Source organism: Magnusiomyces paraingens (assembly GCF_902498895.1).
Source record: "Magnusiomyces paraingens strain CBS 517.90 genome assembly, contig: contig5, whole genome shotgun sequence".
In the NCBI taxonomy this organism is placed as follows: Eukaryota; Fungi; Ascomycota; class Dipodascomycetes; order Dipodascales; family Dipodascaceae; genus Magnusiomyces; species Magnusiomyces paraingens.
The window spans coordinates 938,484-962,410 of NW_022474071.1; the positions used below are offsets into that span (position 1 = coordinate 938,484).

The 23,927-nt window shown below is 42.3% G+C and overlaps 7 protein-coding genes across 7 annotated transcripts; 3 read left to right on the top strand and 4 right to left on the bottom strand.

Annotated features, from left to right (window-relative positions):
- Positions 1 to 2,219: 2,219 nt before the first annotated feature.
- Positions 2,220 to 8,575, bottom strand: SAPINGB_P005960 (uncharacterized protein; the record flags this gene model as incomplete). The annotated part of the gene is made up of 2 exons (XM_032000674.1): positions 2,220 to 4,084; positions 4,135 to 8,575. 2 exons carry the CDS (start codon positions 8,573 to 8,575, stop codon positions 2,220 to 2,222), a joined length of 6,306 nt encoding a protein of 2,101 aa, XP_031856565.1.
- Positions 8,576 to 9,702: 1,127 nt separating this feature from the next.
- On the top strand, positions 9,703 to 10,254 carry SAPINGB_P005961 (uncharacterized protein; the record flags this gene model as incomplete). The annotated part of the gene is made up of 1 exon (XM_032000675.1): positions 9,703 to 10,254. One exon carries the CDS (start codon positions 9,703 to 9,705, stop codon positions 10,252 to 10,254), a length of 552 nt encoding a protein of 183 aa, XP_031856566.1.
- A 173-nt stretch (positions 10,255 to 10,427) lies between these two features.
- SAPINGB_P005962 (uncharacterized protein) lies at positions 10,428 to 13,583 on the bottom strand (the record flags this gene model as incomplete). The annotated part of the gene is made up of 1 exon (XM_032000676.1): positions 10,428 to 13,583. One exon carries the CDS (start codon positions 13,581 to 13,583, stop codon positions 10,428 to 10,430), a length of 3,156 nt encoding a protein of 1,051 aa, XP_031856567.1.
- Positions 13,584 to 14,315: 732 nt separating this feature from the next.
- SAPINGB_P005963 (uncharacterized protein) lies at positions 14,316 to 15,955 on the top strand (the record flags this gene model as incomplete). Its single annotated transcript, XM_032000677.1, has 3 exons — positions 14,316 to 14,381; positions 14,457 to 14,492; positions 14,570 to 15,955. 3 exons carry the CDS (start codon positions 14,316 to 14,318, stop codon positions 15,953 to 15,955), a joined length of 1,488 nt encoding a protein of 495 aa, XP_031856568.1.
- A 211-nt stretch (positions 15,956 to 16,166) lies between these two features.
- Positions 16,167 to 17,666, top strand: SAPINGB_P005964 (uncharacterized protein; the record flags this gene model as incomplete). Its single annotated transcript, XM_032000678.1, has 1 exon — positions 16,167 to 17,666. The coding sequence occupies one exon, from the start codon at positions 16,167 to 16,169 to the stop codon at positions 17,664 to 17,666; it is 1,500 nt and encodes a 499-aa protein (XP_031856569.1).
- A 152-nt stretch (positions 17,667 to 17,818) lies between these two features.
- Positions 17,819 to 20,185, bottom strand: SAPINGB_P005965 (uncharacterized protein; the record flags this gene model as incomplete). The annotated part of the gene is made up of 1 exon (XM_032000679.1): positions 17,819 to 20,185. One exon carries the CDS (start codon positions 20,183 to 20,185, stop codon positions 17,819 to 17,821), a length of 2,367 nt encoding a protein of 788 aa, XP_031856570.1.
- A 778-nt stretch (positions 20,186 to 20,963) lies between these two features.
- Positions 20,964 to 23,533, bottom strand: SAPINGB_P005966 (uncharacterized protein; the record flags this gene model as incomplete). The annotated part of the gene is made up of 2 exons (XM_032000680.1): positions 20,964 to 23,399; positions 23,465 to 23,533. 2 exons carry the CDS (start codon positions 23,531 to 23,533, stop codon positions 20,964 to 20,966), a joined length of 2,505 nt encoding a protein of 834 aa, XP_031856571.1.
- Between the last annotated feature and the right edge of the window lie 394 nt (positions 23,534 to 23,927).

The window sequence follows — 23,927 nt, forward strand, 5'->3', positions numbered from 1 at the left end:
TTATACGTGTCATGCGTGGGTGGTGATGACGTTTTCTCAAATGCATCAGCGGCTTGCATTTTTTGTTTCTTTGTTTCAACATACTTGAAATCAAAGATATCTGCTGTTGGTTGAGAAACAATTAAAGGCTGGCAACTCTTTATTTTTTCTTGTAACAAAACGAAGGACCGTGGAGAAGGTGGGCTAAAAGCGAGGTGCAAATGGTTAAGCTAAGATGATTGCTTATATTAAGGATATATGCTTCACCTAATGTGGTCCTGGTCTTGATTTGGCGTTTATCAGCGATTGGTTTTACTCTGTTCCATCCCCATTTGAAGTTGCAGTGGTAGAGCTTGGAATTTTTCAGTGCTTGTAAGGCTTACCTAGTTGCCTTTTTACGTGGTTTCTGGTTTACTAGTACCTTATTTTCAGTCTTGGGTCATCGTCAATAAATTACCGGAGTCATTGTCTGTCTCATTCCAAGCTTTTCTTTTTTTTTTTTGTTGTTGAGTTTAGACATTTCAATGCTGGTCATGTTCCTTTTGTGTCTACCTACACACGCAGTCAGAACGGCGTTCCTAGTCTATTATAGTTGAGTTGGGACTGGATAGACGATAGACGATAGACGATGGCACTGCAAGGTACATTTTTGCATTCCCCCCCCTTATTCTCCATGTTTGGACTCACTTTGGTTGCTAAGCATGTCTTAGGCTTATGCACAAGGCGCTTTAACTTAGACATTTTTGATTGAGCTAAGTACACATGTTGGCTGGTGCTATCCTATTCTTGCTACTACTAGCTCTATTCATGACAGTATGCGTCAATTTTGGAATACTATTTGGTTTGGCCTTGAATTGGATTTATAATTTATGACTAAAGCCTTGACCTGTATTGCAAGTTATACTATCCTTCTGCCACTTAACTTATTAAAATAGTTTAGCTTGGGACATGATGCAATGTTGCCCATGGGTGTCTTTTTATTTTTGAGGCTTGTTCACGATGAATATAAATGGTGGTTGAACAGTCCTAGTCTACCCAGACTTGCACCATAGGTAAAGAGTGGTAGTATCTCGACCTGTATTGGCAGTCTTATTGTTGATTGCTGATTTTTTTTTTTAAGAAGCATGATGTTTTTCGCTACCAGAATTATCTCTGTTAATTCTGTTTGGCCCTATACTTTTGAAGCCCAATGCCTTTTTTCTGGTTTTAATCCGCTTCTTGTTAAAGTTCAGTATGATTTGAGGAGGGTATTGTTGAGTCTATGGAACAGCTGGGACCATTTTGAAAAAAAAAAAAAAAAAAAACTGGGGATTATATAGGGAACTTCAAGAGTGACTGTTGACTTAGTTTTTCCCTTGAACAAAACTTTACCCACACGCTTAAGTGTTGACTGTAACATTAACCGCAGTGTTGGCGACATAAAATCTTGTACATTTTGGTTTGTAAATGTCAAAGATATCTATGATCGGTTAAAAAGAATTGACGAGTGATAACTTTGATTTTTTTTCTCGCAGATTGAAGAACAACGGAGAAAGTATATGAGAAGTAACAAGTAGGCTCATTAGGTTAAACTATATACTTCATTTTTAAAATGAAGTATGCTTTTAAGCCTTTTGTGGTGTTATTGATTTTTAGCACATGATTGTTCAATTGTTTTCTCTCTTTCGATTTTTTCTTGTTGAGGTTGGAACAATTCAATGCTGAACGGATATTCACATTTTCCCATTTTGATTTCAAGTTGATTTGTTTACCTTTTGGTCAGCTTTTGATTGCAATTAGCCTGATTTTTACATGTATCAGTTTACTCAAGTTTATGTACCATAGGCTTCTCTTTGCATCAATTTTCCAATTTTTGTTAATCGATGTGTCGTGAGATTCACTTGAGCTTATACTTGGACTAGGTTATGGCTTGGATTAAACTGCAATATATACTGTTATTTAGCAGATATGTTTTTTAGCAGAGTCCAATCTGCTTGTTTATAAGTTGCCTTTATATGCCTATTTTTTTTTCTTCCCTAGGCTTTGTACTCTTGTATTTGTGATTTTTGCATTGCATCACTGACCCTGATATTGATTTTTCTTGTAAGACCTGTGTTTAAAATCTTTTCTCATTATGAACATATATAATTTTTTTTTTTTAGTTTTTATAAAATAGTAAGTTTTATATAATAAAATATTTTACCAAAAATTCTTCTTTTTTAAATGCAATCCAATACTGTTTTTCTTCCTTTCAGTCCCCTTTATGACTTAGTCTTTCCCTTGAACAACACTTTACCCACACGCTTAAGTGTTGACTGTAACATTAATCGCAGTGTTGGCGACATATCTCTATTCATAATGCCCAAAATGCCAGGATACATGCCCTCAATGACCTTAGAAAAGTCGCTCTGAGAGAATGTCAACAGGCCCTCTAGAATTGACACAATAACAGGAGTCCATGCCTGAATGGCACGGGCATCGTTGTAATCAAGACGATCGAAAATGGCAAGCAAGTCCGACAACATGGGGATCAGCTGGCCCTCGACGTATGCCTTGAGTTCAGTGGTAGTACCAATCTCAATAGTCTTTGGATCCAAGTCGTCGTCCAGAGGGGCATAGTTGCGGGCCTCTGCAGCAATAAACTTGCTAGGGAACTGCTTGTCATAGTTTTCAAGAACAATAGGAGTGGCCAGTTTGGTTGCATCGCCAGCAGCTAATGGCAAATTGTATAGCTTTCTGTCTTCAGTATACAAGCGGATCAAAACAGAAATGTAAACGTGAGCAGATAGAGATTCTTGCTTGAGAAGATTGGGCAGTTGCTTCATAAAGCCCAGGCGCCACAGGTTAGTGCGGAGTTCCTTGTTGCCGTTAAATCTGTGAGCAAAAATAAAACTCTTACGAAGCAACACAAGAATGCGCAAAAGCTGAGAAACGGGCATTTTTTCGTAAATCTCGGTCCCCACAACCTTGACTTGCTTGCGAATAATGAGCGCCGGTGGTGGCGTGTTTTTGGCCTCGCCATTACTGCTTTGTGTCCGCGATGGCACGGTGTTGCCGTTCCCATTAATAGCATCGTCAATCTGGTTAATTTCTTGTCGCTGGAGAATCTCATCCACAGTGTCAATCATTAGCAGCTGCAGAATGCACTTGACAATAGTCTTGCGGAACCGTTTCTGGCGGTTGTGGTTAGCATCAGACCATGAAGCCTTACGACGGACTTGCTTAGAAGCTATGTTGTTGGAGCTTTCGCTAGGGCTCATGGGTGTAGGAGGATGCTCTTCAACGCCATGAGAATCCACAGGAATAGAGCTGGCTCCATTAACACTTGTTTTGCTTCCATCAACGGGATCGTCAATGTCCGAGTAGTCACCAAACAGTTCACTGGCGGTTGTCAGGTTAAAAAGATTCTCAATGCTGTCGACAATGGTCTTCCAGTGAGATTCTTGGAGCTTGTCCACATTCTGCTGGATAAGTTGCTGCAAGCATGAAGAACCAATGCGCGACACGGTATCGTTTTCTTGATTAATACATGTAGTTAACAGTTCCAAGAATCCATCAAGCATGCCACTCAAAACTTCAAAGTAATGAGACAAAAGAACAATCATGTTGCGCAGGGCTTGAATCATGGTGGTTGACAGCCATACAGAAATGTCATCTTGAGTATTGAAGCGAGCCATTTCTGAACGGTTCTTAAGAACGACAAAAGTCGGGAAGAGTAACTTCTTGCAAACAGAGTCCCAAAACTCTGGAGTAAATCCGGAACCATACTCAGTAAGTGTATCAAACATGTAGTTGAGAGCCCTCGAGCGCACCTCCAAATCCTCGCCATTCATGATAATGTCGTGCAGAGCAAACAAAACGGGGAACCAGTAACGATTGTAAAAATCAATTGTGAGCTCGCCACCAGCATTACGCTTGAGTTCCTCATCGCGCAGCTCCAAAATACGAGGAATGGTATTTCGAAGAAGGTCGACAGCGTGAAGACTGGGTTTTTGGAAACGTTGGTTCTTGGCCAAGTCGCTGAAGCATTGAATCAAATTTCCAAAGTCGTCCTGAGCAATAACTTCATTCAATCGCTCCTTGTAAATTCTTCTGAGAATATCATATGTAGTCGTAACAACGTGTCCTTGAAAAAGTTAGTAAATATAACAGTAAATTTAATTTTGATAAACATACCATATTGCTGCTTAGCAGCGAGAGAAAATGTAGCAAACATTGTCTTCCAACCAGACTTAATTTTATCAGATTTTGCAAGAACCATTTGTTGCAAGCACTGCAAAACCATATCCTTGACTGCAGCGTTGTTGTTGTGTTCCATCACATAAGCAAAAGGCTCCAAGAACTCCTTTTGGAACTTAAAGTGGGTCAGTTCCTCAAGATCAAAGAAGCGAATGGAAAGCTGGCGCAAAGAGTCAAGAGCGAAAAAGACAACATTGGTGTTTGGATGGCAGCCAACAACATTGAATTGCTTGCCCATGATGACCCATAAGCGAGACCATTCAACCCTGATACGATTCATATTATAGTATGAAATGTCTACCATCTTTTGCAGTGAGAACATACGTGGGTGCTCGCTCTGACCCGATGAAGCAATCTCTTCACCAGAGACCTCTGTCAATGCACGAACAAAATCCATAATGGCATCACCAGAAAGAAGAGCGGAGTTGGTGAAAATCTTATCCATGTCAAGAATAACTTCACGCGACTGCAATTCCTCGGCAAGCTCTGGAGAATAAGAGAATGGTTTATCGCCATAGTGGGTAGTCAAGTTTCCATTGGCAGAATATGGAGCGCTGTGCGCTGTCTGCGTAGAGTGACGTGAAAAAAACCCGGGAGCGTTTGAGCTTCGCGAACGACTAGAGTTGAGAGTATCGGATGAAGGTTTGCGTGAAGCAAAACGGGCATTGGTCACATCGGGAATGACGCCGGCCTCAATACCAGAGCTGATGAGTTGGAAACGCTCAAGCTGACTGATACAAGTCAAAATCTCCTTCCAAGAAGATCTAAGAAGGTTGCCATCGGACAGGGCAGTTTGAAGAAGTTGTTTGACAGCATCGACATTCTTTTGTTTCATCTCAGAAAGGTTCTGGAGATTAGTGAATTGAGCCAAAGCAGACACAAATGAGATACGGGCCAAGTCAATGTCAAAAAGACATGCAATGCGAATAGACAACTTGAAGCCTTCAAGACATAGCTTGACAACGTCAGGATCCTCAGACTGCTGGAAGGGACCAGAAAGACCAGCCAAAAAGGACATCCAAGCAACTTCAAACATAGGCTTAACGTGCTCAATGTGCGAGGCGCTGTAGAATGTGGACTCGGCAGTGCGGCGCTTTCCGTCGCCAGAAACAAGCTCCTTAAACAGTTGCTCAGTTTTGTTTGCCATTTCACGCGAGGCCTGAAGATAAGCTTCACGCTGGAGATCGCGACCAGCGAGAATGTTACCCAAGTTGGAAGCAAACCCACCGCTGGAAGCGTTCTGTTGACCGTCAGAAGACAAGAGCGCAGCGTGTTGTTCAGACTGAAGTTTGATTTCATTCTGTTGAATCTCATTATAAATTTCAGTAAGGAAATCTTTGGGCATGTCCTGGCCGTCATTGATACCACGGTTATTGCGAAAGAAGTCATCAAGCGTCATACGGTTTTTAACCTGAGGACTGTGTGCATCTGTATTGAGCATGATTACAGAGTAAGCAAGCACGTAGGCAGTGTCAGCATTGGAGAAAATGCTGGGGTTGTTGAGGGTGTAACGTTCAGCAAACTTAAGCATATATCTGTCAATCTTCTGGGCCTCACCGGGAAGACGGAAGGATTGCAAAAAGGTGCGGAGAGCAGTGACAAACTTGGCGTCAGTAAAGTCCATAAGGTCAACAAATGCGTGCATGATAGCAATGTTTTCAGGGTCACCTTCTCCAAGATATTCACCAATAAGAGCCTTGTCCAAGCCTTCAGTGGTAAGCAAGAATCTGGCGATATCTTCAGGAGCCTTGGACTCGATGATACCAGTGTCAAGAAGAGCCTTGATACCACGCTTGGGCTTAATGTTGAACTGACGGATAGCATCCTGAAGAGCATTCTTTTTGATTTTAAGGTTTTGAAACTGAGAAGGGTCGTCACTAACGACAGCGGTACTACCAGTTGCTGTAGACAAAATAGATTTTGAATCATTTTCTGGAGTGTCCTCACCAGCCTGGGAAGAAGATCGGAGTCGTTTTTGAGTTTCTTCATCAGCCTGGTTAAGCGAAGCTGAAACTGCAGCAATGCCACGTTGTGACCAAGTCAAAAGCGATCTTAAAACTGCAACAAGAGACTCAAGAGCGGTCATTTTGAGAGCATGCTCAATAGGATAAGGTAAAGTCTCATGAAGGCCTGCATTGAGTTGGAAGTTTGAAATGGCAATTGCTGGGGAAGACGAAAGCATGTAATGAGCAATGGACTTGTTCTTAAGTTCGTGATACTGTTGGAATTGAAGAGCTGTCAGGTTTACAGGGGTGACTGCAAGTCTGACAAGGAAATCAATGAGCTGCTCGTAAATATTGAGAGTGGATGTTGAATCACAGTCATAGTTGAGGTAAATTTCCACAAGAGCGCGAGGGTCATTACAGAGTTTTTGAACAGTGGACAAGAAATATTGCTTTTGGTGGTAAGTGGAAGTCTTCATTTCAGCAATGGGGAAATAAATTTCAGCAAAGAATACTTCAATTTCCTTTTTAAACTGGAAACGCAGGTTGGAAACAACAAGGAAAAAGATTTCCGTCGAAATTTCAAAAACAGCAGGGTTGATACTGGCAGCATTGCGTGCAAGGGTGGAGCAAATATAGTCCTTGACAGAAACCAAAAAGGTTTCGTCACCTTTTAGATGAGAACGAATCAAAACCTCATGGGAAAGGAAAAGAGACATGTGGGACTTGAGGATTGTGTGGATCAAGTGAAGGGAAAGAAGCTTAGAGCGCATACCATGAGAACGATTTTCCTGGCTATCACCTTCTAGAGTCTTTTCAGAAAGACGGCAGAGAGTTCTAAAGACCAAAAAGGCATCTTTGGCGAAAAGGTCATTTTCGTCTGCAGCATCTGTAGGAGTTGAAGTGACTTCTTCTTTAACACGCTCGAGTTCACCTGTGGAGCCCATATTTTCCATTTGGCGAAGGGTAAGTTTTCCATGGATGGAGGACGACTCTGGAGCGGTTGCCACAGTTTTTTCAAGCTGTGGGGTTGACTCATTTTCAGGAACTCCTGCTGCCTTTTGAGAGGAAGGTGAGTTTTTAATAACAGACTTGACACGATCAAAAATCACACCAATCATTTGGGAAAGAGTAGCCTGGGCTGTAGCCTGGTTTGTAGGAGTATGGGAAAGAACAAATATGGTATAAGTTTGACGGATTGCACGAAGAAGAGTAGCACCATGGGCAATAAGATCATCGTTTAAAACAGCAGCCATAAGGGCCTTGATGATTTGGAGCTCAACTCTGGGGTCGGTGTACTCGCCCTGGAAACAATCACAAACTGTTTTGATTGCACGGTCTATTATAGGCACACGTGGTGGTGCGGTAATTCCGGAGGAAGGATCTTGAGTGGTTGGGGTAGGAGGAAGTGGAGAGTCCATGTCGACGAGATATGAGAAGCTAAAGAGCTTGCCAATACAATCGAGAGCAACAACCTTGAGATCATTTGAAGAAGACTGAGAGCAAACGATGCGCAAAGGCTCAAAGACGACCGAGGGGGGAGGAAGGGTATTGTCGTTGAAGATGCTGAGAGCCTTTGTGACTGAGCCGTCAAGGGCAGGGTGGCTTGCTGTTGACTTATGGGCTTTAATTGTAGAGAGAGCCTTTTTGATAAAGACAGAGGACGATACAATTGTTTGGCCAGAAATAGTGACATTTGAGAGAGAGAGGGCAAGTGACGGAGAGCGTCGGGAGCGGCGGCCTGTACGGGTTGGCGAAACAGTTGCGTTTTCGTTGGCCACATCGTCGTCGACGGTAGTTGTTGAGGAGGTGGCACCGGTAGTTGATGGGGTTGACGATGTTGTTGTAGCAGAAGTAACAGGGGCCGGGAAAGCCGGATATGAGGGAGTGTCCGGAAGTGCATCGGTTGCAACGGAGGAAGCTGATGCAGGTGTAGGGTCGGATTCTGTAGCCGAGGTTACGTCGATGTGGATGGTTGCACCGGAGAGTTCTGGGGGGGCGACCTTATCGTTTTTCAGGCCATCTTCAGTGATTTCTGGTTCTTGTTGCTGTGAGTCTGAATTTGTAGTTGTACTCGTAGTTTCTGTTTGCTCTTGTTCTTGTTCTTGTTCTGTTGTCGGCTCTTGTATGGATGGTTCTGAGGAATTTGGTTCTTCCACAGATGGTGATGGAGGTGCTTCAGTGGATGGAGTAGAAGAGGGCTCAATTGGAGAGGCTGGAGGTTCTTCATCTTCATTGTCATTGGAATTGTCATTGGCATTGTCATTTTCATTAACCTCCTTTTCTTCATTGATTTCTGAAGTTGATTCTTGAGAATTTTCCAAAGTCTCGGTAGGCTTAGATGTTGTTTGCAATTGAGAGGAATCTGAAGTTGATTCTGGCTCAGCGGCAACAGGAGCAGGAGCAGGAGCAGCCGGCTCTGAGTCGTCAGCCATTATTTACTGGAGTTAAAGATAGAAAAGGAATGATGTGAGATATTATTATTATTATTATTGGTATTAGTATTGATATTGGTATTACTATTACTACTACTGGTTTATTTGATAAAAATGAATATTAGCAGTAATAGTTGTAGTTGTAGTTAGTTGTATAAATGTATATGAATGGTTATCAAAAATGTCAAATGAAGGGGCTGTTTTTTTTTTTGGTGGTTGTTAAAATAAATTTTTTAAAAAAAAAAAAAAAAAAAAAAAAAGGTGTCTTTGAATTGTTGTGTAGGTGGCAGAAATAAAAAAAATAAATAAATAAACAAAAAAAAAAGGGGGGGGAAGGGTTGTTCTGTATAGTAAATAATAAAATATATATTATATATACTATTATGTATATATAAAGTATAGCAAATACGTGGCTGTTGATTGTTTAATATCTAAAGTATTTTTTTTTTTAACGAGGCTTCTCTAGCCGTTAAATTTTGTTTTTTTTTTAAAGTTAAATTAACTGTAACTGGCTAACTAGTTATTTTTTTTATTAAAGGCGCCGCCAATGGAACTTTAGTTTTTAAGAAATGATCCCGTCATTTGATTTCTAGTTACACGTGTATTCTTATTACTATTATTATTGTTTCTGGGGGGAAAAATATATATATATATATATATGAAAATGAAACTCGGTACTTTCGGACCTAATATTTAGCTTTAAATATATCTTTAAAAGTTATAGTTGTTTCCCGGGTCATTTCGATTCTTTACTAGTTGCCGTAGTGTGCCGGTCTATGCGCTGTTTAAGCCGCTAATTTATAAATAATAATAATAATTATAATTATAATTATAATTAAAAAAGTGTAATGTCATATAAATAAGTTGTAACATAATAAATTATATCACGTGACAAATATCTTACTAAAACACATAATACTGCTTATAAATCTCTTTCTCTGCAGGGCCTTCACATATCTTCCATTGTTTTTCTCAGCAAGACAGTAACCCGTCAATATAAATATATCTGCGTATTACTGAAAAAAAAAAAAAAAAAAAAAATCATTTAATCACCAGCAGCATCGCCAATCTTCCCCAATACAACACTAATAGGTCCTTAGACTCTGATTCCCAATACAAACACAACAATGGCTAACGCTTCTGCCAAAAAACAAGCCATCGCAAATAAGGCTGCTCTTAAACAGATGCACCTGGCTTCTCTTGCTGTCAATGGCTTTGTCTTTTTATCCTTTTTCGTCCTTCACAGACCATTTTCATTAAAACCATTCCTGCTTTTCTCGCTGCCAGCACTGCTGCTTCAATTCCAGCTCGAACGTATGGGTCGCCCCCGTTATGATACCTCCCAAGTCCCTCCAGAAGCACGTGGAACCCCACAAGGCCAGGGAACTTTGGTCTATCCCGGTGAAGATCTCGCTGCAGAAGGTCTCACAGAATGGCTTCATGATGTCATCTACGTAACTTGGTTCTGTGATATCCTTTCAGTCATATTCAACTCTCATAAAGTCTGGTATCTTTATCTTTCAATCCCTATATATGCTTCTTATAAAGTCTACGGACTCATCATTGGAGCTAAAGGGGGACTTTTCAACTCCGCAGCCCATGGTGATGCTGCCGTCCCAGAAATGTCCAAGCGACAAGAAAAGCTTCAGAAAAAACGTCAAAAATTGACTTCCAAATAAAGTCCATTCTATACTTGAAAAAAAAAAAAAATAATAAAATAAAATAAAATAAAATAAAAACAACTCACAAATTATTACTATATTAATATAAGTTCATGATTCCAAAGTAAACATTTCGTACTGTCATTATTATTATTGTTTCTTTTGTTTTTGTTTTTTTTTTTTGTCCATCTTTAAACAGGTGCATTGCACACACCCATCTTCAACGTTTGTAAGGCTCGCTCATAATACACCGGCGAATGATGGAAAATCCCCCGTCCAAAAACAGGCTCTCCAAATCGCTTCTGCACATCCACAATTACCTTGCCAATAATCCGCGTCGCCCGTTTCGTTTTACCATCATGCGTCTCAAACACTGTGTTGGTTGATATATGGTACACCTCACCAGGAGGTACCAGCTTTTCACTTTGCATCACACCACGCAGTCTCTTGAGAAGGTTCCACAAGTAATCGTCATCCGCATCGTGTACTACCAAATGACTATGGCGCGAAGCAAACTGTGCCAAAAATCGCTTACGGATGTCATGAGCAACCCCATCCCGATCATTCTTAAACGCAAGAGCTACTGATTGGAAATCTCGTAAAACTCCTAGAGACAAACAAGGTACAATGTCCAAGCCATATACAACCGTAGTCACCAGCACACGAGTTTTCTTGCGTAAATCCTCAGAAATCGACCCAGGAGGCCCATAAGCAAAACATTGAACACGTCGCCCAGCTGGTAAACTAGTTCCGGGTGCCGTCACAAAAACACCTTGTTCATTCTGCTCACTTAGCAAAATCCCCAAAATCGCTCCAACTCCTCCACCCAAGGAATGGCCACAAATAACAAGCCCATATTCGGGACCCCAAGTCTCTAATGCTTGTTTTATGGTTGTCAAAACCCGGCTTGTTCGTCGCTTCAAAACTTGTGCACATCTCAGCATCCCTCCATGGGCCTTCCATTCCGTACCTTGCCACACCATTGTTTCGTAATCACATGTTAAGTCTGTCAAAATGTCCTCAATCCCAAGAGTACCTCGGATTGTCAAAACAACCGCCTTGGCCGCATGATCAAGCGCAACAAAATGAACAAGTGGAATTCCCGCACTGTCGTTAACCGCACTGTCAGAGTAACTGGACAAAACAATGTCATCCAAATCCAAACCAGTGTGATGTGCAAACGCATAATGTTCAGAATGATGCGATGGATCGCCCGTGTAATTACTAGCATACTTGCCCATCCCTAAAACGTACATAAACGATTGGCCATACGACGCCGTCGCAAACCTCATGTACTTGGCCATATTTGCAGTAATGTGGCCCGGTGGGAACCGTTTCATTGTATGCTGTTGCTGAGAATGTTCAGGCTCGATAAACAAAGGATCGGAAGCAGTTATTGGTCCGCGAATCGGATCCACGCTGCAGCTTCTAATGCTTGCGGCGCTGCTGTTATTGTTGGTTGCTTGTCGGCCCTTGGGGCATGATGTGCAGAGACTAACTTGGGAGTTGCTGCGACCTGCCAACTGACCCGAAGATGCAGAAGGAGTCAAGTTGGAAAGCCGAGTCATGCTGGATAGTCTTGTCAAACTTCGTCGGTTGATGTTTCCCGGATAAAGCTGATCCTTGTTGGAATTAATGGAAGAAGAGGATGATGAAGATTTGAGAGTATTTCGGCGGGAAAGACTATGGTGATGATTATGGAGAGGAAGCTCTGGGTATTCCGGGAAGCTCTGGGTATGTTTTATTGGCTTGTCTACAAAAGTCGTGGAGGAAAGAGAAGAGTCAGAATTTGGGTGATTTCCATTTAAAAGGGAGCCTTCATTACCATTTTCCGAATATTCATCGGATGTTAAGTCATCGTCAATGCTAATATTGTCGTCGTCATCGTCATCGTCATCACTTTGCATTTCATTATAAATGTTTTCTAAAATCAGTGGATTGTTGAACGAATACCGTCGATCATTAATGCAAGATGGAGGTTCGTCATCATAATTATCAGGAAGAGAAGGCGATGGCGGTCGAGTCTTGATTGAAACTGCTGTAGGGTCTGGAATGAACTGGGCTGCAGTAACAGAGCCATTTCCAGCAACTTGGGAAAGATTGGAAATTCCTGCAAGACTGCTGAGACTAAGACCATTGCCAGAATCATGTTGTTTCCCGTTAGTTTCTGTATTTTGTGAGTCGTCTTCTTTAGATAGAGTGCCCTTGCGCTCGCGAAAGTAGTTTGATGTTGTTTGGAAAGTAATGTTGTATTTTGAGCCCTCACCTTCCTTTTCAGCAGGTACAAATTCTTGGTGTAGAACAGTGGCACCTTTGGGTAGTTGGATATGAATAGAAGAACCTGCATCAGCAGCCGCAGAACTGTTTGCTGGGATTTGCACATCAATGTTATAAGTTTTGGTTTTGACTTCATCAATAGCAACCTTGTATTGGGCATTTGGTGGAATGGCGGCAAGAATAGAATCCTCATCAGTTTTTTTGGGCTCCTGCAAGGTTGAAGGGAACTGTTGGGACAAGGTCTCGCCAGTATCAAGAACCACGACATCCCAAAGAATAAACATTTCAATCTCATCAACCGTTCGGCTCCACCCGCGCGACTGAAGAATAGAAAAACACGTCAGGCCAGTGACGAGTGAGTAGATGCCAGAGCCGTCGCCAAATTCTCTGCGAATAAGTGAAATAATGGCGGCCAGCGCACGGGACGACTCTGTAGAGCCAAAGATAGCGTCAAGAATGTGAAGAGTATCCTGGGCCATGCCAGATGCTGTTTGAAGTGAGGTCGACGCCAAGTGGAATGATGCAGCAGTAAAGAGTTGAGCGAGGGTGGCGGCTCGATTTACCATATTGAGACTATTGGATGTGATTAATGCTGCTGGAGAGTTTGATATTGAAGTACTTAAATCATCAGAAGATTCTGGATGACTAGAAGCTACGTTTGCATCGTGCTGGGCCCGTAGTAACAGATTTTCAATGGCTCCAGAGGTTACCGAGAGTGAAGTTAAGGTGCCAATACGAGCTGAATCAAGGAAAGATGACACCAAATATGTCCCTAGACGAAGGGTGATGGTAGACCCACGCGAGAGGGTAGAGACAATACGCGCAAAGCGTTCCGGTATGAGTGGAGTCGGGTTGTCACTTAGCGAAAACTCTTGTGCGACACTGCTTTTACGATGGTCATGCGGAGAAGATGGGGAGGCTGAAGCATTCGGGTCGGGATCTTCGCTGAGGGGGTCGTCCCGAGCACAACCCTTTGAGTCTAGCTGTTGCGAGTCATGAAAGTCTTCTCCGCTAGAGGTCTCGGGTGGTTTTCGCGCAAACGGATTGATTTTCTTGAAAAGAAAGCTCATGACCGTGCACGTTTAAAAAAAGACAAGTTTTTATATAATGCTGATGTTTGATGTGTGTATATATATATAACAAGGCGAAGTTAAAGTTGTGGTGGAGAAAAGGGAAAAAAAAAAAAATGGCAAAAAGAAGGTTTGTTGGTTGGGTAAATTTTAAAGGGTTGAAAAGACACACTGCTCAGACCAAAAGGCTGAATGGCCACCACCCCGCCCCTCCCCCAACAGCAGCCCAACATTAAAGAAGCCTGCCATCTGAACAATAAACAACAGCCGCACGGAACATCGGGTTGTGTACCGATAACTACATCGGTGCTTAGAAAAAAAATTTTAAAAAAAAAACAAAATTAAGAATTGCTGTAATAAATGCGCTTTTTTTGTTTGTTTTTACAATCAATCAAATCTTATCGCTTATCTTTCAACATCACCGTGCCAAACTTGTATCTACTCGGTCTTTTAACTCGGTGATTAACTCGGGTTTGTTACCGTGTAAATATTTAACACGGTTATTGAGTCGGGATTTCAGGCCCCCCATCAACCCTTCTCTACACCTAAAATTTTTTTTTTTTTTCAATGTAGAGTCACGGCTGGGGGCCCATCAAACTATAAAAAGGCCCTGGACTGCACCATCCACATAAAAAAAAAATTCCCGTTTCATCACCACCAATCTCTTTAAACAAAAAAATACAAAGAACACTCTGTATATATCCCAATATACACCTCAATCCATATCCATCAATGCTGTCGCTCCGTCAATCCCTCTTAAAGAGCTTCCGTGCTCCGGTGCTCTCACGCGCTTCTCAAGTATGCCCTGTTTTTTTTTTTTTTTTTTTTTGTTTGGCATTATTCTATTCCAGTTTTTAACATTCATAATTCTAGATCCGATCATACAGTCTCACAAAGGACCAGCTTCATGTAAGTCTTTTTTTTTTATCATTTTTGATTTCCATCAATCATAGTCCATTCATCATTTCTAATAATTTTTTCCCCAGCTTATCTCTTCTCCTGTTCAAGAAGTCGATTCTGAGCTTTTTGCCATTGTTGAGCGCGAACGTCAGCGCCAAAAGGAATCAATCACCTTGATTCCTTCCGAGAATTTCACCTCGCGCGCTGTCATGGACGTTCTTGGCTCTGAAATGCAAAACAAATACTCTGAGGGTTACCCCGGTGCCCGTTACTACGGTGGCAATCAGTTCATTGACCAGGCAGAGCGTTTGTGCCAGCGGCGCGCCCTCAAGGCCTTCAACCTCGATCCCGAGCTCTGGGGTGTCAATGTTCAACCTCTGTCTGGTGCTCCAGCAAACCTTTATACCTACTCTGCTCTGCTCGAAGTTGGCGACCGTCTGATGGGTCTCGATCTTCCTCATGGTGGCCATCTTTCCCATGGTTACCAAACCCCTTCCAAGAAGATTTCTTACATTTCCAAGTATTTCCAAACCATGCCATACCGTCTTAACGAGGAAACCGGTGTCATTGACTTTGAAACCCTTGAGACCACCTCTAAGCTTTTCAGACCCAAGATCATCGTCGCCGGTGCTTCTGCCTACAGTCGCGCAATTGATTACTCTCGCTTTCGCAAGATTGCTGACAATATCGATGCTTACCTCATGGCTGATATGGCCCACATTGCTGGTCTTGTTGCTGCTGGTGTGACCCCCTCACCTTTCGAGTACGCCGATATCGTTACCACCACCTCTCACAAGTCTCTTCGTGGCCCCCGTGGTGCCATGATCTTCTTCCGCAAGGGTGTCCGCAAAACCGACAAGAAGGGCCGTGAAATTCTTTACGACCTCGAGTCCAAGATCAACTTTTCCGTTTTCCCCGGTCACCAAGGTGGCCCCCACAACCACACCATCACTGCTCTCGCTGTTGCTCTTGGCCAGGCTTCTACCCCAGAGTTTAAGCAATATCAGCAATCTGTTGTCGATAATGCCCAGGCCTTTGCCAAGGCTCTCCAGGCTCGCGGCTATAAGCTTGTCTCTGGTGGTACTGACACCCATCTCATTCTGATTGATCTCAAGCCTCAGAAGATTGATGGTGCTCGTGTCGAGACCGTCCTTGAGCTGATCAACATTGCTGCTAACAAGAATACTGTTCCTGGTGACAAATCTGCTCTTGTTCCTGGTGGTCTTCGTGTTGGTACCCCTGCCATGACTACCCGTGGTTTCACTGCTGCTGACTTTGAAAAGGTCGCTGAGTACATTGACAAGGCCGTCAAGATTACTTCCCAAATCAAGGCTGATGTTGCCGCCAAGGGCGAGAAGACTAAAATTGCTGACTTCCGTGGCCATGCTGAAAACCATCCCGAGATTGAGCAGCTCAAGACCGAAGTCACTGAGTGGGCAAAGACCTTCCCTGTTCCTGGTGAGCAGGCGTAAACAAAAAAAAATAATAATAAATAAAATAATAAATAAAATAAGCGTATAATATGGATTTAAAATAGTTTTCATAAAAAGAAATTGAAAAGTTGTAACAATATTTTGTAATTACACTTATTTTTTGCAAAATTTTTTTTTTTTTTTTCATACATAACCTCCATTGAAATATCCCACGATATCTCAACCACAGGTAAACAACAAAACATTAAGAATGGATTCCAAACCTACCGAACCAGCTCCTCCGGCAGCTGCTCCAGCAGCTACTGAGCCGGCTGCTTCTACTACAGCTTCTACTGTTCCTAAACCTCCTAAATCTAAGGGCTACACCAACCCTGCTCTTCAGGCCATGGGTATTCCTCGTCTCCGCCTGCCGTCGCGCAATTGGTGCATTTTCTGGGCTGTTGTTGGTGGTGTTACTGGATTGATTGTTTATGATCGTCATGAGCGCAAAACACGACGTCAATTCTGGAAAGACACTGTTGCTTCATTTGCGACAACTCCTCTTGATACCATGGAACTCCCACGTAAAGTCACTGTGTACATGACTCCACCACCCAATGATTACCTTGACGTAACCCAGGCTCATTTCCGCCAATACATCAAGCCTGTTCTTACAGCCGCTGCTGTTGACTATACCGTTCGCACTGAGAGCCGGCAAGGCGAGATTCGTGCCATGGTTGCCGAAGAAATCCGTAACAAGCGCAGAAAAAGTAAGGGTCTTCCTGAAACTCCACCAGACCCAAAGCTCTTCAAAGACGACGTTGAGCGTCAGGCTGAGCTCGGCATCACTCGCGACCCCACAGGCGGTGTCATCTGCATTGGTCGTGGTGCGTACAAGGAATACCTCAATGGTCTTCAAGAGGGCTGGCTAGGTCCCCTTGATCCTCCTGCTGAGCCCGTGGAAGAACTTCAACCTGCTGTTGTGGAGTCCCTTGACAATGTCACTGAGGCTTCTACCACCCAGCAGATTGTGAGCTCTCCTGTTCCAATTGCTAAGACCACTGAAAAGGAACAAGAAGACGCTGCCGCTTTCCCTGACAAGGATGCTGACGAGCGCGATATTATGGGGTATGAAGAAGAAAAGCCCAAGGCTGTTGAAGCTTCAACTGAGGAAGCTTCAGCTGAGGAACCTGTCAAGGAAGAAGAACCCAAGGATAAACGTCCTCCTGTGACTAAGCCTTACATTCTCGGCATGAACCGAGGACCCAAGGTCTGGGGTCCTGAACTTCCTCCTGGATCTGATTCTGATTTACTTGCTGCTTCACCTGAGGAAGTTAGTGAGCCCATTGCTGTTCTTGAGCACCGTCATGTTCTCGGGTTCCTTAGCATTCCTGTTCGTGTGAAGCGCTTCTTTTCTCGCCACAATCTTTCCGATAAGCTTGGCGAGTCCACTGCTGTTGTTGTTTACAATGTCTTTAGACCCTTCTACAGTGGCTCCGAAAACCAAGAGTTTGAACCCAATGACCGGGAATCCGATGTTGATAGCCTTGTTGTTGAGGAAACTGCAGACTGGCCTACTCGCTGGCGCCAAAAGGCGCTCGACAACAATTCCGAGTGGATCTGGCCCTTGGGTGTCGACGAGCGTATTGCTAGCAAGCTGCGCATTTACGATGCCGATGCAGACCTTAAGGCTAAGTTTGTCGAGCTTAAGGCTCAGAAGCCCGAGAAAACTGAAAAGTCCATTGAATCTTCTACTGAGGAGAAAGTGTAAAAAAAAAATCAACTTTTGTATATATTATTAAAACATTTTTTTTATTATAATCTAGAGATTTTTTTTTATTTTTTATTTTTTTTTTTGAACAAACAGAAGAATAAAAAAACAACAGAAACATGCACTGTGAAAAAAAAAAAAAGAACCAATTTTTAAAGTCGGTTGAAAATATCATCAATGTCTTTATCCAGCTTGCGTTTCTTTTGGCTGGAATCACTATTACTAGATCCAGGACGATTCAGTTCTTCCTTGGAATTCACAGTGGCAGCCACGTTACGTTTCTTGCCTGCACCGTTTAGCCTGAACTTTTCTGCAAGCTTGGAAAAGGCATTTTTCCCTGATTGATGATGGTGGTTATTATTCTTGGAGAAGTACTTGGAAGTTGATCCTTCGCCATCCTTTTGTGACCCCAGCTCATTCATTCCGGCAGGTGCACTGCGCGACTTTTTCAAATTGTTCACAGGTGTCAGTGACTGCACCGCACTTCCAAATGAGCCTTTGCGTAGGTGTCGCTTGCCATACTTTTTAATCTTACCACTACTGCGTACTGATGATGTTGACGAAATCGAGTCGCCGCTGTTCTTTCTAGCAAGTGGGAACCGGTGACCCTTAGGTGACGAATTAGAAAGTTTTCTAGAGAGTCCAGAGGGGTCTGTGTTCTTCTTCATCTTCTTAGCTTTCTTGCTGCTAATCTGAACTTTTGAAATCTTCCCAGTCTCCCCCTCTTCAGCATCATCATCTTCTTCATCGTCATCTTCATCACCTTCTTCATTCTCATTGTCTTCATCTGCAAGACCATTCATAAAAACAGGTGGCGTGGCTTCACGTGTTTCACCTTCCTTGAGTGTTGCGCGTACTCGCGTGTAAACTAAAAAGTAAACATCATCCTTGGAACGATACACTTGATTGGCAGAAAGCTGGTGAACGTAATCGTCATCGTAAAGTGCCCAAGTATTATCGGGCTGCATGCAGTATGCAACATAATGGCCACTGCTAGCGGAGCGGCCTTCATGGACAGTAAAGGCCACAAGTTGGTACCGCATAGGCTCCTCATTGACGGCATATTGCGTTAGCTCGATTGTAGGAGCAATGGCCAAATGTTGTTTAATCTTTTGGCTCGAGTTGCGGTTCGACGTGTACTCGTAGCGTTTGATACTAAGAATCAAGTACTCTGGAGCCTCTTCGATGCGCTGGATTGTGGATGCGCTCGTCTTCTTCTTGCACTTTTCACAATCGTAGCCCTCGCTTTTAGACTTTTTAATAAACGACTGGTCAAAGTATTGCCGCAGACTTCCGCGGAGGGTCGACTTGCCCATTACCTTGAGCTCGTGCTTGTCAATTGAGACTTGAATATCAAAAAAGTCCTGGTGAGTTTCAGACTTGTTTTTGCATTCCTGACACACCACTGTTTGAAGGAAAGTGCCTCCAAACATTTCGTGGAGAATGGACGACTTGAGCTTCTGTCCCTTAGGTACAGAGTCTTCTTGAAGCCGCCCAATGAGTGACATAAAATACTCGTGTGCATCTTCTTGGTTCCACTCAGACATGAGCGGATTGATTTCGTCTAGCCTTCGAATCAACTGTTTTGGCGAGATGCTCTTGCGACCATTAGATCCATCCGTCATGCGTGCAAACAAATGTGCGAGGTCGCGGGTCACTGAGCGAGGGCTGATGGTATCTTTGTATTCACCCTTATTTACAGCTGTGAGATACCGTGCCATGGCTGGAACATGTATCAGGGCCTGGACGGCAGAATTCATGTAGCAAGTCACACCATTGTTGATAAGGCCTCGCGGCGCGCTCATATTCTTGGGGAAAGTCTTCATAACGCGGCTAGTTTCGGCACGCGAGCCGCGGTCTTTGGGGTCTGTGTTGGGCTCTGTAAACGTGTACTTTTTATTCACCATACGGAAGTAATCATCTTCCTTTTGTATCCGCGACAAGATCTTTTCCTTTTGAGTCATATACTCAAAGTTTTCCTTCTTGAGGACTGCTTCTTTTCCTGGAATGGCTGTTGATTCGGAAGGGTTTGTATTTTCTATGGGAGGTTTGTCTTCAGACTCGTCTTCAGACTCGTCTTCAGTATTCTCATCATCATCATCTTGAGAGCTTTCTTCGTCTTCTTCATTCTCGTCTTCTTCTGAGCTAGATTCAGACTTTATATTTTCAGCTTTTTTAGAAATAACATTTTTCTTCTTATTTTTTTGAACGGGGCCAGAGAAATCAATCGCATCTTCAAATTCCGACATGTCAACATCAGACTGCTCGCTTTCGGTATGCTTCTTGGACGATTCATCAGAAGCTGTGGCAGAGTCACCGTCACTCCCATCATTCTTGAGCAGCTGCTCTTCTTCACTATCTTCTTCTTGGGGTATTTTGGGTTTAATATGGATATACGACGCTGGGCGTGTTGAAACAGCTTCTGGAAACTTGGCCGACACAAAGTCGAGCCGTGCAACTTTGAGCTGCTCCATAACGTCGGAGGTGCGTTTGGGTAAAACCACAGAGGATGCAGCCATAGCTATGTAAGAAAGAGTAAAAATAAGTCTAATATTGATCTTGGTTCTTTAAATTTTTTTTTAATATAAAGGGGTTCCTCGAGTAGGCAGCAGCAATAATATTTTTAAAAAAAAAGTTTGCTGGAGAGGTGTGGCAGAATTTTTGGGAAATCTTTTTTTTTTTTTTTTGGGTTTGTTTTGGGAAGGACTAATTAAAAAAAAAAATTTTTTTTTATTTTTTTATTTTTTAATTTTTTTTTTATTTTTCTTCTTCTTAATAAAGTTGTATAGCGACAAGTATTTAGTGAGATTCACAACAAACAAACAAATAAGACCAGATTTTCAAGGGGACTTTTGGTTGATATTTATATATAAATGTAGATATTATATATATATACAAACAATTTTTTTTAAAAAAAAAAAAAAAACACTAGCCAGCATGGAATTCTTACAAATCTTTAGCCAGCATTGACTTCTCCATCCTTTACAAAATTTTTTTTTCACTTGGCTGTTTCTCTCCAGAAAATTTTTTTTATTTAAATTTTTTTTTGTAGCCAGCCGGCCAGTACTGCTTCCACCCCTAAAATGCAACTAAAATTTTTCATGTCGGCATACTTTGAGGTTTTTAATGAAATCATCACCATTATGCTATTATGACCAGTCAAAAATATATAGAAGAAAAAAAAAAAAAAAAAAAAACTTGAAATCAATGTAAAATCTTTGGCATTATTTTGGTCTAAAGCTATTATTATATGCGTAGTATATTTAATAACAAAAAAAAAAAACATCAACTAAACACTTATTTCTTGCGGCTCTTCTGAATACGCTTCAGTGCACGCTGCTCCTTCTTGAGTGTACCATCCACCATCTTATACTTGCCCTTGATACCCTTAGGTCGGCCCTTGAGACCACGGTTACCACCCTTGGCCACAACAAGTTTAACCTTAGGCTTATCAGACTTCTTGTTCTTTTTAGAAGTAGCCAGCTTCTTGGTCAGCTTGGAAATCTCGTCAGCCTTATCACGTTCAGACAATGCGTCATCCTCATTAATAAGATCAGTCTTCTTGCGCAGCTTCTCCAGACGCTTGACGCGTCGCATTTGCTTGCGGGCCTTAGCCTCAGCAATCTTCTTGATGGGTCGTGCATTCAGAGCCTTGAGCTTGGCCTTGACAGCTTCCGCAGCCTCTTTAGTCACAGGCTTGAGAACTCGGTTGTGTTTCTCCTCATCCTCAAGGAACCACTCTGGCAGACCATCTCTGTCACGGAATGCATATCTGTTGAAACCCTCATCAATAAGTCTATGCTTGTTGATGTTGCCCAATGCAAGATCATGAGCAATAGTCATGGCCTGGGCAGTAACGATTTCAGGAGCAGGAGACCCCTCTTCTTCATCACCTTCATCCCATTCCTTTCCTTCTTGATCTTTTTCATCATCGCTATCAGAAAGATAGTCAATCTCATCTTCACTCTCCTCATCATCTTCTTGCTCTCCTTGCTCTTGACCCTCATCATCATCATCCTCCTGGTCTTCATCTCCACCCTTGGAGCTTGTCTTTTTAGAAGGAGCTTCTGAAGACGCAGTCAAATCAACATCTCTAAACAAAGGATCAGTGAAAAACAGTGCAGCTTTGCTACTCAAACCGCTTGCAGTAGTCTTTGGTTTTAAAGTATTGATAATATTCTTAGAGTAACCCTCTTCATCAGACTCAAAGTCTTCTTCATCAGAGTCATCCTCAAGTCTCACACCATCTTTATCGTCATCATCATCATCGCTGCCATTTTCCTTAATACCGTACCACTCCTCATCATAACCAGATTCTCTAGCCTTTTTAGATCTATAAGCTGAGCTCTTTTGTGCCTGACGTTCCTTAAACTCCTCGTACATAGCATCCATCTCATCCTCCATATCGTCCACAACCTCAGCGTCGGATCGATCGTCGTATTGGAACTGAGCAAGGTCACTGGCTTTTTCAATACCGGCAACCTCCAAGTCATCACGGGTCTCCTCTGAGTCCAGCAGAGCCTTCTTTCCCTTTAACAGTGTTGGGATCTTTCCTGTTCTTTCAGCTGCAGTTAAATCGAAAAGAGACTTGCCCTGATCATCAACTTCTGTACCCATACGCATATCAGAAACCATGTCGAGTTGCATCTTGACAATTTCCTTTTGCTTCTTCTCATTCAGCTTTCGCTTCTCGCGTTTTTGCTTTTGTTGGGCCTTCTCCTTAAGATTTTCCAGCTCATTATCGATGCGGGTTTCCTCATCAACCTCAGGCTCTTCTGCCTTGGCCTCCTCATCCTCAGGCTTAGCGTCAAGACCAATTGCCTTTCTGGCCTCCTTTCTCCACTTAAGAAGTAGACGGAACTCTCGTCGACCAAGAACCTTCAAATCCTTCATGCACTCCAGCAACTCAGGAGTGGTTGATTCAAGATCACGAACTGGTTTCAGCTCAGGATCTTTCTTGTCAAAAGAAAAAGCACTCTTGGTGCCTAACAGTTGAACAGGATCTTTGGTCTTAATGTATTCCATCACAGAAACATCGTGAAACTGTGTGTAGTCGCCCTCCTCGTAACCTTCACGCTTGCGCTTCTTTTTCTCAGGATTCAAAAGCTTCTCAAAACTCTCATTGTTAACTTGCTGGATATCCTCAAAGACATAGGAGGAATCAAGAAGCTTGGGATCGATTTTCTTGGGGGCCTTAAAGTTGCGGCAAACAACGAAAATTTCAGCAGAAACATTTCTTGAAGAAGGAGGCTTGGTGGCTTCAACCTTTTCAAAAAACTGCTGGAAAATCCACATAAGCTTGTTGTAATCCTTAGATCTGAAAACCTTGGTGACAAAAATACCATTGGGTCTCAAAAACTCAATAGCCAGTTTCAAAGATTGCAACACAAGCTCGGACTGGGTGAATGCATCCTGAGACCAGTCCTTACCGACGTTAGGAGCACCATCGTGTAAAACAGCATCGGCCTTCCAAGTCTTCATATAAGCACGGAGCTCGGATCTGCAGTGCTCAGTGGTGATATCTGACTGGAAAGTAATGACGTTAGGAATAGGTTTGATGCGATCCAAATCGACACCAATAATAAGTGAATTTGCAGGGCATCTCTCGGCAGCAACCTGACACCATGAACCAGGGGCAGCACACAAGTCAATAACGCATCGTGACTTTTCTAAAAAGTGACCAAACTTGTCGTTAATTTGAATGATTTTGAACGAAGAACGAGCACGATAACCCTAACAGAAAAAATAAAAGCGTGTTAATTTATAAATAAAACAAAAATAAAAATTTAGAATCATACCTTCTCCTTGGCCGTTCGGTAGTATTTATCTAAACGACCTTTTCCGTGTTTCTTCTGAGCTTTACCCATGGCGGCGTTGTGTGTTGTTAAAAGAACTGGTTTGATGAAAGATTTTCTTTCTTCTTTAAAATAAAAAAAAAAAAAAAAAAAAAAAATCTAAAAAATTTTTGTCAATAGGTCACGTGTAGATTATGTAATATTTTTTATAGCAGATAGCTTTGTGCGGCTACTAAAAATTTCAGGAGTAAATGCAAAGAGGAAAAGAAATAGAATTTGGGGGCTCGACGATTAATTGGAGTTTGGATTTCAGTATTTAAAAATATAAATAAAAAGTTAAATATAAATAATAGTTAATGCTGGGTAATATTATTGAAATTTTAAATGTAATGATTTTTTTTTAAATGATTTAGAAAAATACAAAACGATTTGCATGAGCATTATATGTTATTATTATATTCAATCG